Source organism: Cebus imitator, unplaced genomic scaffold, assembly GCF_001604975.1.
Source record: "Cebus imitator isolate Cc_AM_T3 unplaced genomic scaffold, Cebus_imitator-1.0 Scaffold113, whole genome shotgun sequence".
Lineage (NCBI taxonomy): Eukaryota > Metazoa > Chordata > Mammalia > Primates > Cebidae > Cebus > Cebus imitator.
The window spans coordinates 6370695-6384862 of NW_016107428.1; the positions used below are offsets into that span (position 1 = coordinate 6370695).

At 38.3% G+C, this 14168-nt stretch overlaps 1 protein-coding gene across 1 annotated transcript in view; it reads right to left on the reverse strand.

Moving 5' to 3' along the window:
• Window positions 1-14168, reverse strand: part of DNAH7 (dynein axonemal heavy chain 7) — a 344809-nt gene that overhangs the window by 249965 nt on the left and 80676 nt on the right. Inside the window, exons 9-10 of the mRNA XM_017538741.2 lie at window positions 12971-13096; window positions 5734-5853 (exon numbers count right to left, since the gene is read on the reverse strand). Coding sequence (XP_017394230.1) covers window positions 5734-5853; window positions 12971-13096 — 246 coding nt within the window. The remainder of the gene's footprint in view (window positions 1-5733; window positions 5854-12970; window positions 13097-14168) is intronic.

The following is a 14168-nucleotide window of genomic DNA, read 5'->3' on the forward strand; positions in this document are numbered from 1 at the left end:
AAAAAAAAAAAAAAAAAAAAAAAGAAATATCTTAATTAAATAACATAAATAACATATAATTTCACTAGAAACTATAACAAGAAAAGAAAACTAAAAAAGAAGAAGAAGGGAGGAAATAAAGATGTAAGTCCAAACAAAAAAGTATTAACTAGAAAAAATAGAGAAAAATCAACAAACCTAAAGTTGGTTGTTTGAAAGGTCAACAAAACTCATGAACTTATAGCTAAACTGACCAAGAAAAAAGAGAGAAGACTCAAATTGTTAAAATCAGGAATAAAAGGGGAGACATTAATACTTACTTTACAGAAATACAAAGAATTCAAAGGGAATATAATATACAATTGTTTGTCAACAGATAATCTTAAAAAAATGACAATTCTAGGAAGGCAAAAACTACCAAATCTGATTCAAAAACAAAGAGAAAATTGTAATACACCTGCAGCAAGTAGAGAGATCAAATTAACATGAATAATTTAAAAACCTTCCAGAAAAAAAAGGCCAGGACTAGATGACTTCACTAGTAGTTCTAACAAGCATTTAAAAAATTAACACCAAACCAAATGTTTGGTTTGTAAAGAATTCACAAACAAAAAAGGAAAAGAGAAAAGAATACTTTCTTATTCATTTTATAAGGCCACTATTACCATAATACCAACTACAATGACATCACACACACACACAACTACAGACCAATACCCCTATGAATAAAAACACAAAAATCCTCAACAAAATACCAGCAAACCAAATCCAGAAGCACATAAAAAGGATTATATGGTCACGTGTGAGGGCTTATGCCGGTAATCCCAACACTCTGGGTGGCTGAGTCAGGAGGATTGCTTGAGTCCAAGAGTTTGAGACCAGCCTGGACAACATAGTGAGACCTTGTCTCTACAAAAGTGAACAAAATTAGCTAGGCACATGCCTGTAGTCCCAGCTACTTGGAGGCTGAAGCATGAGAATCACTTGAACCCAGGAAGCAGAGGGTGAGCCAAGATCACACCACTGCACTTCAGCCTGGATGACAGAGCAAGACCCTGTCAAAACAACAATAACAACAACAACAACAGGACTATCTCCATGTCATAAAAAGACACTCAACATTATTGGTCATTAGGGAAATGCAAATCAAAACCATAGTGAGATACAACTTCATAGCCATGAGGCTGGCTACAAGCAGAAAGATGAACAATAAATAACAACTGTTAGAAAGTATGTGGAAAAATTGGAACCCTCATAAATTGTTGTTAGGAATGTGAAATCTTACATTCACTTGGGAAAACAGTGCAGCTACTCCTCAAAAAGTTAGAATTACCATACAACCGAGCAATTTCACTCCTAGGTACACACCCAAGAGAATTTAAAAATGTATTTACACAAAATAAATATTTATAGCAAAAACAGCCAAAAAGTAGAAACAAGCCAAATGTCCATCACCTGATGATTGGATAAATGTTTTATATCCATACAATTAAATATTATTTGGCCATGAGAAAAAAAATGACATATTGACACATGCTATAATATGAATGAACCTTGAAAAACCAGGCATAAATGACCACGTTGTATCATTTCACTGAGATAATATCCAGAGTAGAGAAATTCACAGAAACAAAAAGTATATTAGTATAGTCACCAGGCACGTTTGGGTGGAAGAATGGGAAATGGAAAGAAAGGAAATCAACATATCAAAGAGATATCTGCACACCCATGTTTACTGCAGCACTATTCATAATAGCCAAAATACAGAATCAACCAGGCACATCAGTGGGCGAATAAACAGGTACGGAGCTTCTTTCTAGGATGTATTAAGCCATTCTTATGTTGCTATAAAGCAATATCTGAGACTGGGTAATTCAAAAACAAAAGAGGTTTAATTGGCTTATGATTCTACAGGTTGTACCAGCATGGTTCTAGCATCTGCTTCCAGTGAGGGCCTCAGGAACTTATAATTAATGTGGAAGGTGAGGGGGAACAGCCACATCATATGGCCAAAGCTAGAGCAAGGAGGAAGGTGCCACACACTTTTAAACAACCAGATTTTGTGTGAACTCAGAGCAAGAACTCACTTATTATCATGACAACATAACCAAGCTATTCATGAGTGATCTGTTCCCAAGACCCAAACACCTTCCACTAGGCCACACCTCCAACACTGGGGATTACGTTTCAATATGAGATTTGGAGGGAAAAAACATTTAAACTATACTGCTTGGTGAAAATGAAAATGTTCTGTAATTAGTTGTGATGGTGGCACAACCATGTGAGTATATTATAAACTACTGAATTGTACACATTAAAATAGTGAATTTTATGGTAAATGAATTATTTCTCAATAAAAAAGAATAGCAATACATTGGGTATTGCTGGAAGCAGAGCTAAAGTTTCATGTTTTCCTACATAAAATTTCGAAAGAGAACAAAAAAAGTCACAAGGCTTTCAACTTGGCCTAGGAATGGTTCACAAAAGGAAGAATAGCAGGTCTGGAGGAAAGAGAATAAGCATTGCTATGAACATGCTGAGATTCAGCTGCTGATAAGACATTCAACTAAAGAGATTCAGTATTATATCGGTCTGGGCAAAGATGTGTTGAGGAATACCTAAAGGCACAGGCAAGAAAGGCAAAAATTAACAAACAGGATAACATCAAGCTAAAAAGCTTTGCATAGCAAAGGAAATTATCTATACAAAGTAAAGAGACAACCTACAGAATGGGAAAAAATGTTTGCAAACTATTCATCATACAAAGGATCAATAACCAGAAAACAGAGAACTCAAACAACAGCAAAAATCCAAATAATCTCACTAAAAATGGAAAAATGATCTGAATAAACATTTTCCTAAATAAAATGTACAAATAGCCAACAGGTATATGAAGAACGTCTAACATTCCTATTCATCAGGGAAATGCAAATCAAAAGCACACTGAGATATCATCTCACTCCGGTTAAAATGGCTACTATCAAAAGTACAAAAAATAACAGATGCTAGCAAAGATACAGAAAAAGAACTCTTTCCTTCCTTCCTCTCTCTCTTCTCCTTCCACATTCCCTTTCTTTTTCTTGGACCAGAGTCTCACTCAGCCACCCAGGCTGGAGTGCAGTGGTGCAATCTCAGCTCATTGCAACCTCCACCTCCCAGGATTAAGCGATTCTCCTACCTCAGACTCCTGAGTAGCTGGGATCATAGGCATGTACCACCAAATCCAACTAATGTTTATATTTTTAGTAAAGATGCGGTTTCATCATGTTGGCCAGGCTGGTCTCAAACCCCTGACCTCACGTCATCTGCCCACCTCAGCCTCCCAAAGTGCTGGGATTGCAGGTGTGAGCCACCATGCCCAGCTGAAAGGGGGACTTTCATACACTGTTGGCAACACAAATTTGTAAACCACTATAGAGAACACTATGGCGGCTCCTCAATAAACTAAAATTACAACTACCATATAACTCAATAATTCCACTGCAGGGTATGTATCCCAAAGAAAGGAAATCAATATATCAAAGAGATATCTGCACTCCTATGTCTATTGCAGCGCTGTTCACAATAACCAAAATACAGACTCAACCTGGCCCATCAGTGGGTGAATAAATAAAATATAGTGTGTGTGTGTGTGTGTGTGTGTGTGTGTGTGTGTGTGTAGTATATAAAATGTAAATAAAATATAAAATGTATATGAAATATAGTATATAAAATGTAGTGTATATATAGATACACAATGAAATATTATTCAGTCATAAAAATGAATATAATCCTGTCATTTGCAGCAACATGGATGAGCCTGGAGGACATCATGTTAACTGAAATAAGCCAGGCACATAAAGACAAATATCACATGCTCTTATTCATATGTTAAAGCTAAAAAAAAAATGGTATCATTGAGGTTTTAAGTAGAATGGTGGTTAAGAGAGAATAGGAAAGGTAGGGATGCTATGGAGGATGAAGAGAGGTTGGTTAATAGACACAAAAATACAGTTGATAGAAAGAACAAGTTCTGGTGTTTGATAGCAATGCAGTGTGACTATAGTTAACAAGAATTTATAGTATATTCCAAAATAACTACAAGAGAAGATTTAGAATGCTCCCAACATAAAGAAATAATAAATGTTTGAGGTGATGGATATGCTAATTACCCTAATTGAATCATTATTCATTGTACGAATACATCAAAATATTCCAAAAGTATATGTACCCTATAAATATGTACAACTATTATGTATCAATTTAAAAAATTGGTAAGACAGGCCTAAAGCTCAGAATACAGAATCTTGAGACAGATGAAATCATGAAAATATCAAGAGAATATAAAGAGAGAAACAACAAAGACCTGGGGAACCCTACTTGTAGGGAATAATAAGTAAAGCCAGAAAAAGATAAATGGAAGAACTAGAGAAACACAGCAGCACAGAAAAGCAGGTTTCCAGAAGTCTGGGTGATATACCACACACTGTGAGTAAAAGTGTAAGATGAGGACAACGAAAAGGCATTTAGGTTTGGGGTAGAAGTTATAATTAATCATTTGCTAATTGTTTCTCCTCTATGAGCTGATGCTCTGCCTTTTGCCTCACTACCTAAAGTATGGTCAGAAAGTTCTTTTCTGACAATCAATCAGGAAGCATCAAGAGATTCAGCTAATCAATCTACATTTCTGAGAAAAATAATTCAATAAAGTTTTGTACTCTACTCTGTAATGTGACATCCATTTAACTAAAATTTATAGTGCTAATATATTTCTGGGTATAACCCAGAAGTTATAGATCAAGATAATTTATTTGTATCCTGTCCTTAAGAGGTCACTTTCTTCTTTGTAGTTAATTATGTGTTTTCATTTTATCACCTCTTTTCTATTTCTACGTTAACTTAATACTAATATAAAAGGCTAACGTTTTTTCAAGTAATATCAGACAAATAATTTGATTCTAACACACTGGAGAAGCAAGCAAGATAAAGGAAATATTTAATCTCAAATTATGAAGATATCTAAGTAACTTTTAGAAACCATGAAACTATGCCAGCAGTTTTATGTACTCTGCTTTCTTAAATTTGACCTAATTTTAATGTCCGGTTTATAATAACTTAATGACCCACGACAGAAACAATTTTCCTAAGTTGTTTCAAAGCATACTGTCTGTCTTTAAGAGGTCACTTTCTTCTCTGTAATTATGTGTTTTCATTTTATCATCTCTTTTCTATTTTTATGTTATCATTATGAATTATCACATGTGGCTATTCCATTCTGAAGAGCCAATCCAAGGAGATATTCAATTATCATTTGATAGGTCTGCTTTCCATCGAGATTGTAAAGTCATTTAAACGATATACTCTCCCCACCTAATCATTTTTTAAACTCTTCTGCTTTCCCCATCCAAAAACAAAATGAAAGGAGGTACAGAGTCTAGCATGTATTTACAGTAGATGACAAATGAATATCTGGTGAATAATGAGTAGGTAACCATTCCCTCATGGTATTCAGTACCCCTCTCAAAGGACAGGTACAAACCAGACGTTTAGAAAAAAAGTAACCATTTGTCATGAACATTTTAGTTTCTACACAATCTATGCTGTATAGAACATATGGACAAATATTAGAGTAATATAATTAAATATATATTTAATTCATATAAAAATGATTTAAAACATGTTAAAATGGGATTTTCTAAAAGCAGTTAAAATGCAGTAGTCCACCAGTGACATTTTTAAACTTATGCTTTCCCACATGAAATTTCAAACCTTTACATTTTAAGTAGAGTGTCTTTGGCAGATTCCATGTGTCTCATAATAATGTTCTGAAAACTTGACAACTCTAATGCATCATGGCGATTATGAAATTCTTCGATATCAACTAAACGTAATTTTCTGCAAGAGATAAAAATAAACAGTAATTTAACAATGACTTTTTTGGTATCTAATATTTTACTAACTGGTCCCTTCTCAAAAATATAATATTCCTAGGTTTAATCATTAAAAATTGTGTTCCATAAAATTAAATGTTAAAGAACACAAGATATTCTCATTTTAAAAATAATTCATATAAATTCAATAGGAACACAATAAAACATGTAATTTCACTGTGAAGTAGAAGAAAGTTGCAACAACTGAGATATGATGGATAGTTCAGACTGGTTTTTGTTTTTAAACTGTAATAATTTAAACAAGAAAAGTGAGGGCTCAATGCTTCTAGAATCCATTGCTCTGAGAAGAAAAATTGCACCCTCTCTGAAAAGAAAGCAACCCTAAACTTCAGGCATCCATGGGGTGAAGGAGTCTCATATCTAATCAAGAACCAGTGTATCAAACTCTTGAATGTGTCTGATTTATGCTTTTTAAGAACACAGGGATTACTGGCGTCAACAACTATCAAAACAATCCCTTTTGACTACAGTGTTATAGATCTTTGTTGTACACATAGTTTACTCAGCTAAGTATTTTCTCTGGTAGGTTGACTAAAATGAAAGAATAATATTAGCATTAGTGTCATCATGTTCTTAAAAAAAAATCACATTTAATGTTTCCTTAACGACCAATGTAAAATACTGGTTAGTAAACAAAACACATTTCAAATCTATTTCTTTATATTTCTTCTGCAAGCTAAAATTCATCTAAGTTATAATGCACTCTGTACATGACATTGATAATACATTAGGCACAAAGTAGGTATAAACACTGCTAGAGAACCAATGTGTTATTATGCATAATTCAGCAATATAATGACTTCTAAAATATAGCATAATAGCACATATTAAACATAAGGTATCTCTTTTTAGCTTTAGTCAATGCTTTCAACATTATTTTACATTTTTAAACTACAGCCGTAATCAGGATGCAGATGCATGTGGTGTGAAATAGCCCTGAATAAAAAGTAGTTGCAAGGGTACAATCTCTGAAATCCACCTTGCCATTGAGCCATCAGACAAATTCTCCTTAATTTCTTAGTGTTCAATTTGAAACAGAATTTGAGGCACAGAATACCATCTTTGATGTTTTGAGATTGAAAGGTTTTACACAGCACAATAACTTTCCCATGAAATCTCTGCAAATAATATTGCCCATTTGGTCAATAGGCTGAATTGTTAAGAAAACAGGAAAAATACTACCAGACACTGTTCTTGCTTTCTTGGGATGGTCCCTACAATAACCCAGCAGTGGAACAATAGTTTAAAATCATTGGTTTAAGACAATAGAAAATATCAGGAAAAAAGGTATTACTCACTATGCATTAGCTTCAATTTGGTTAATGGAAGGAAACATATATTTCTTGAAAAAGTTTTATGATGATCCGTCTTCTAACCACCAAAATAACTTCATTTCAATTTTCTATTGGTAGGACCAAATAGCTCCAAATCACCCAGACCATGAAACTCTGGATTGTCTTTGAACTCTCCCTGTCCTTTACCTCCCCATATCCAATCAGAAGTGAATTTTGTAGGCCCATCTGTCAGCCACATATCCATCCTGCCCTCACAACTGTCACTTAATGCTCACCCCAAGCTGAAACCCACGCTGATCCTTGGCTCTGTCACTGATTTTCAGGCAGGAGGAATTTCAACAGTCCTGGTCCAATATTCTGGACTCAGCATCAAGTCAGTCTCTACCTTTGTTCTCTGGTTCTCAAAACCAATATTCTCCCTTCTTACCAAGACCAAGTTTCCCACACAAATTCCACTCGAAGTATCTACATTTCTTGGTTGTCCCATGAAACTTTCCCTTTCTCAGGAACACATTTTGCTTTTGCTAATCCTCCTTTTCTGTGTAGGGGGCACACGGCAACATATTTAAGCTTATGTACATGCCATTTCAGGTTGAGGCATGGAAAAATACTGAGGCACTGTGTATGTTATTTGTGCATGGGGATGAAACTACTTAACCCTGAAAACAGGACAAGGAGTGGTATGCGTGGTATGATAAGGAATGCTGAAAACAGCCCCCTGAGATTGCAGTTTGAGTGTGCACAGGGTCACAGGTCCTCAGTAACCCATCTCAAATGGCCATCTAGTGGATGTTTGTAATTAACACAAGCCCTTTCAACAAATGCTTGGTGGCTGGGTGCTGGGGCGGATTCTCTCAGAAGAGCTACCCCCCAGCCCCACTCAGCTGGAACTGTTCGAGTACTCTGTTCTTGGCATTCACTGTAAACTATAAGCTCTGCAACTGCACAAGGTGCCCCCGATGTGATCACCTTGAATTTAGTGTGAAGGTGAAGAGCTTATCAATTTTCAGGGAATCCTGGTAAGAGACAATTCTGACTCCCATCAAGAGGACAGGACATACGTGTAAAATATCAGGGGTTAGGTTATCATGGGTTAAGAAATGACCAAAGAGCAGAAAGTATTTTTTAAAACAGTGCAACAGCTACTTAAGGCTATCCAGCGCACTGTAGAGCCCAGAGCTCTACACAAGGTTATTCTCTTAATTCAGCAAAAATGCCATTGGTTTCCTGATCAAGGAACCTTAGATTTAGTTATGAGAGCAGGTAGGTCGCTGCCTGAAAAGAAGATATGAGCAAGGTCATTTTACTAATATTATTTTGACCACCTGGGCACTGGTACGCTCAGTGTTGTATCCTCTTTATCTGCCAGATTGCAGTGAGTCAAACTGCCCATCTTTTCCTCCTAAAGGAAATTCAGGAGATTTAAAGGAGAAGGAAAACCAGAAACCAGAAAAGTCTCTCCCCTCTTTATTCCCTTCTATGGGGAATAAGGAAGAGATTTTTTTCTAGTGAGGATAAGGATGGACTGGAGCCCTCCTCCCCCTATAGAAAAGCTATTACCTTCTTTTACTCCACCCTTAAAGGGCCCTGCATCTGTTGGCCCTGCTCAGCCAGCAGTACCTTCCATCCCCCTTGAGGAGGCTGGAGGCCGCCCAAGGGACGGTTCTTGGATAAGAACTCCGGTCAGCAAACATCTACATCATCAGGTGGCTGCATCTCCTTGACAAACTTCCCTGCTGGAAGGGTGCCTCCAGGAGGGAAGGAAAGTGGCTGATTTTGATTGTCTTCCTAATATGCAGGTTCTCACTTCCTACTTCCAGCATCGGCCTTTCTGGCCTTGTCTTTTTTTTGTTTCCCTGAAGTGTAAGGGAAAGTTGCATGCTGCCTCCTGGGTTTTATCCCAGAAAGCATTAGCTTTCTTGCTGCCCACAGAGGCCTGGGGCAGGAGAGTTACTAAGATGCCTTGGGGTGCCCATTTGGTCACTGGCAGTCTGGACAGGTTGCCCCTTTCTGGGTTTGTGGTGATGGAGGGAAGGCCAAGAGGCACAGACCAGGTCCCCAGGTGGCTGTAGCAGCTCCAGCCCGGTCCTAAGAATCCTTCTCACCATGACTACGTGCCTTAATGACTGTGCCCAGAAAGTGACCTGCTGCTTGCTGTGCTGCTGCTTTTCCTACGTCTGCCCTTCCCTGCTACCCCTCAGATGTCTCAGTTGACGAGCAATTCCTTGTCCTCCCTAGCTCCCTAGGGAATGGGCTAAGAAACAGTCCATGCACCCCTGACTTTATTTGCGTAAGGTGGGCAGAGGAGTGTGAAGCAGCCTAGAGTACAGAGCTCTGGGGGAGGAGCCTGCTAATAAGGGGCTCTCTCCCGTAGCAGTATATTAAATGCTAACTCGGCTGAGGTGCATGAGCTCTGCCAGCTGCTGTCATCTTCAGAAAACAGATGTAACAGTAAGGAATTTTTATTTTGCTTTTTTACAAAATGTTTAAGAACACTGTGGCTGGGAAACTTCAAAGCAGACCCTGTGCTGCATGTCTGCTTCTGCCCTGAGCCTCTCTGCTTGGGGGTAGTAAAAATAACAAAAAGCCCAGTATATTTTCAGTACCCTACCTAACAGGGTTGACTCTAAGCATAGGTGGTCTGGAGGATGAGGGGAGTGGTCTTCTCCCAGCCTGTTACCCTCTTGCCTCCTGCCTCCACGCTTAAACACACACTTTACCACCTGGTTATTCTCTGGCCTCTCACTGCCACTTGTAGTCTTCCTTCCTCCCTTCCTCTGAGGGTAAGCGGAGCAACAGATGGCATGCTATTAAAAAGAGAGGCTGCCTAAGGAGCCAGGAGCAGATGGGAAGAAAGGCCACAGCCCTACTTTCCCAAGCTCACTTCTAAGACATTCCAGCTAAGGGCTAATGCAAGAGAATGGCCAACACCAAAGGAGCATCACCTCATGTCATTCACTTGGCAATATCTGCTACATTTTCCAACTGTTTAGAAGACTAGAGCAGCTAATGTTCAGTGCAATTTAAAACAAGTTATGATAATTCAGCCCCTTAACTGTGATTACCATTAAAATATGCACAGTGATCGGGTGGGGAGGAGGAAGTGAACTGGGACAGAGATAAACAGCAATGTTCAGAGGTGGCACAACATGGCAGACTAGAAGCCTATACCATTCTTTCCCCGAGCTGGAACACAAAATTTTAACAACTATCTGCACAGAGAAAAGCACTATCACAAAAAACAAAAATCAGGTGAGCAATCATAGTACCTGGTTTCATACTGCTGAAGAAGACATTGAAGAGGGCAGGAGAGGCAGTCTTGAATTGCTGATGCCACCCCTCTCCCATCCCCCAGCAGTGGCACAAAGACTGAATCCATGCACTTTGGTAAGGGAGAATGCAGTGACTGAGGGACTTTACTTTGAACTCAGTGCTGCCTTGTCACAGCGAGACTGAAGCCCTGCTGGGCTCAGCCAGCACCTGTGCATGGAGGGAGCATTTGGACCAGCCCTAGCAGGTAGAAAATTGCCATCCCAGTGGTCAGAACTTGAGTTTCTTGGCAAGCCTCACCACCGCAGACTGAAGTATTCTAAGGTCCCAGGTAAACTTGAAAGTGGTCTAGGACCCAAGGACTGCAATTCCCAGGCAACTCCTAGGGTTAGGCTGGGCTTAGAGCCAGTGAGCCCAGGTGGCATGTGACCTAGGCAGACACCAGCTGACACAGCTAAGGAAGTACTTGGGCCATCCCTTCCTTAGACCCAGGCAGTGCAGCTCACAGCAACAAATGTGACTCCTTCCTTCTGCTTAAGGAGAGGAGAGCAAAGAGTAAAGAGGACTTTGTCTTGCATTTTGTATATCAGCTCAGTCACAGCAGGACAAGGCACCAGAGGTGCGAGGTCCCTATCCCAGGCCCTAGCTCCCAGATGACATTTCTAGACACACCCCTGGGCCAAAAGGGAATCTACTGCCTTGAAAGAAAGGACACAGTCCTGGCAGGAATCGTCACCTGCTGACTAAAGAACCCCTGGGCCCTGAATAACCAACTGTGATACCCACGAAGTACTCTGAGGGTCATGGTCTCTGAGACATGCTGGCTTCAGGGATGACCATTCCCAGCTGTTGTAGCTATTGTGAAAGACTCCTTCTGTTTGAGAAAAGCAGGGGGAAAAGTAAAAGGGACTTGTACTTTAAGTATCAGCTCAGCCACAGTGGGGTAGAGCAACAAACAGGCCTTTAGGGTCACCAAGTCCAAGCCTAGGCTCTTGGAAAGTATTTCTGGACCTGCTCTGGGCAAGAGGGGAGCCCAATCCTCTAAAGCGTGAGTCCCAAGCCTGGCAGCATTCACCATAAGCTGATGAAAGAGCCCTTGAACTTTAAGTGAGCATTGGTAGTGGCCTGGCAGAACCCCTCATAAACCAGTGGTGGTAATGGCTACAGGGAGAGGCTCTTCTGCCTGTGGAAAGAAAAGGAAGAGCAGGAAGGACTTTGTATTGTGGTTGGAGTGCCAGCTTAGCTGCGGTAGAATAGGACATAAGGTAAATTGCTACAGTTTTTGACCCCAATTCCTGCTTCCAGAGAATATCTCTGGACATGCCTGGAGGAACTCGCTATCCTGAAGGGAAGGGCCTTGGGCAAGGCCCAGTGCTGTGCTGGCTTCAGGTCTGATCCATTGCAGTCCCAGTGATGGTGGCCACAGAGTTGCTTGCATCACCACACTCCCAGCTCTATGTGGCTCAGCACAGAGACTCCATTTGTTTGGGAGAAAGTAAAGTAAAGAAATAAGAGTCTCCTCCTGGTAATCCAGAGAATTCTTCTGAAACTTATCCAAGACCACTAAGGCAGTACCTCCATGAGTCTGCAAAAACCACAGTGTTATGGGGTTTGGGGTCCAAGTTCCTTTAAATATCTGGAAAACCTTGCCAAGAAGGACAGGCACAAATAAGCCCAGACTGTGAAGACTACAACAGATACCTAACTCCTCAATGTCCAGACACTGACAAACATCTACTAGCATCAATACCATCTAAGAAAATATGACCTCACCAAATGAACTTAATTAAGCAAAGCACCAGGGACCAATCCTGAAGAAACAGAGATATATGACCTGTCAGAGAATTCAAAATAGCTATTCTGAGGAAACTCAAATAAATTCAAGATAACACAAAGAAGGAATTCAGAATTTTATGAGATAAATTTAACAAAGAGATTGAAATAACTAAAATGAATCAAGCAGATATTCTAGAGTTGAAAAACACAACTGACATGCTGAAGAATGTATCAGAGTCCATTAATAGCAGAATTATGTTAATGGGTAAAAGAAAATATATAATTAGAATGAGTAAGACGTAGTATTTGATAGTACAACAGGAGGACTACAGTCAATAATACTTTAATTGTACATTTAAAAATAACAAAGAGTATAAACGGATTGTTTGTAATGAAAAGGATGTTTGAAGGGATGAACACCAAACTTTCCATGGTGTGATTACTCACTACATGCCTCTACCAAAATATCTCATGTACCCCACAAATATATACATCTTCTATGTACTCACAAAAATTTAAAATTTTAAAATTTTAGAAAAGCAATGTTCACTTTTTACTCTATATACTTCTATGTTGTTTATTTAAAACCATGTTTGAATACTTACATTAAAAATGGTAATGTTTTACTTTGCAGTCAAAGTAGTAAAAGAAAAAAATAAGTTATAGTAAAACAACTTCCCTCTATATTTTAAAAACCTCTGTAGGGCCACATATACTCACTTAAAATTACTGTGCCACAAATCTAGTACAGCCAGCATTGTGGGATTCATTGCATTCAAGTGATCCCTAATATAATTGCTTGCAGCTAAAAAAGATTTCCTCCAAGGTTTTGGCAGAATTTCCATTCTGAAAACAAAGAAAATATTCAGCTACATTATTTCAAAGTCAAAAGAAAATATTTTTATAGTAAGTACATTTGGGTAATAATGAATTAATTTTAATAAAATACGTGATGCATCCCTTATAACAAAACAAGTAATTGTGTTTTAAAATATATAAAGATCATATGTTTTATGGTTTAGTATAATTTCATAATAATGATTCTGAAATTAGGTTTAAATCTTTAATACAAAAAGTAATTTGTCTCCAAATACTTGATCTTATTGCATTCACAAATAACTTACAATCAACAAATGGAAACAACAGCCAGCTATCTCTCATAAACATCTTCAAAGATTCTCTACTAATTTCAGGATATGCATTTAAATTTTCCCTGGATTTATTTTTTAAATTCATCCTTTTCATTTTTAAAACATTTTAAGGATATAGTCCAACCTAACTATAGAAACCCCCTTGAACTTATCCTCTGGTAATATTTAAACATCATTTATAAATCACACTCTCTAATGTTCTTAATTGAAACACATTTATAGTCAACCCTTGAATAACGCAGGTTTGAACTGTGCATGTGGATTTTCTTCTGCTTCTGCCACCCACACTCCCACAGCAAAACCAATCTCCTTCTCCCTCACCCTCTTCCTTCTCCTCTTCCTCCACCCCTGCCACTTCCTCTTCTTCCTCCTCTTATCACTATCACCATGTAAAGATTACAAGGATGAAGACCTTTACAATGTTCCACTTCCACTTACTGAATAGTAAATATATTTTATCTTTCTTATGATTTTCTTAACGTTTTCTTTTCTCTAGCTTACTTTATTCTAAGAATTCAGTATGTAATATATATAACACAAAAAATATGTGTTAATTGAATGTTTATGCTATCAGTATGGCTTCCAATGAACAGTAGGCTATTAATAGTTAAGTTTTGGGGAAGTCAAAAATTATATGTGGTATAGGGGCTCAGTGGCTCTTACCCCGTGTTAAGGATCGACTGTATTCTGTAACTCCTGTAACTTTAATAATCTTTTATATATTGAAATGTGCCATCTTCACCTTTCAGAATATATTTAAACATTCT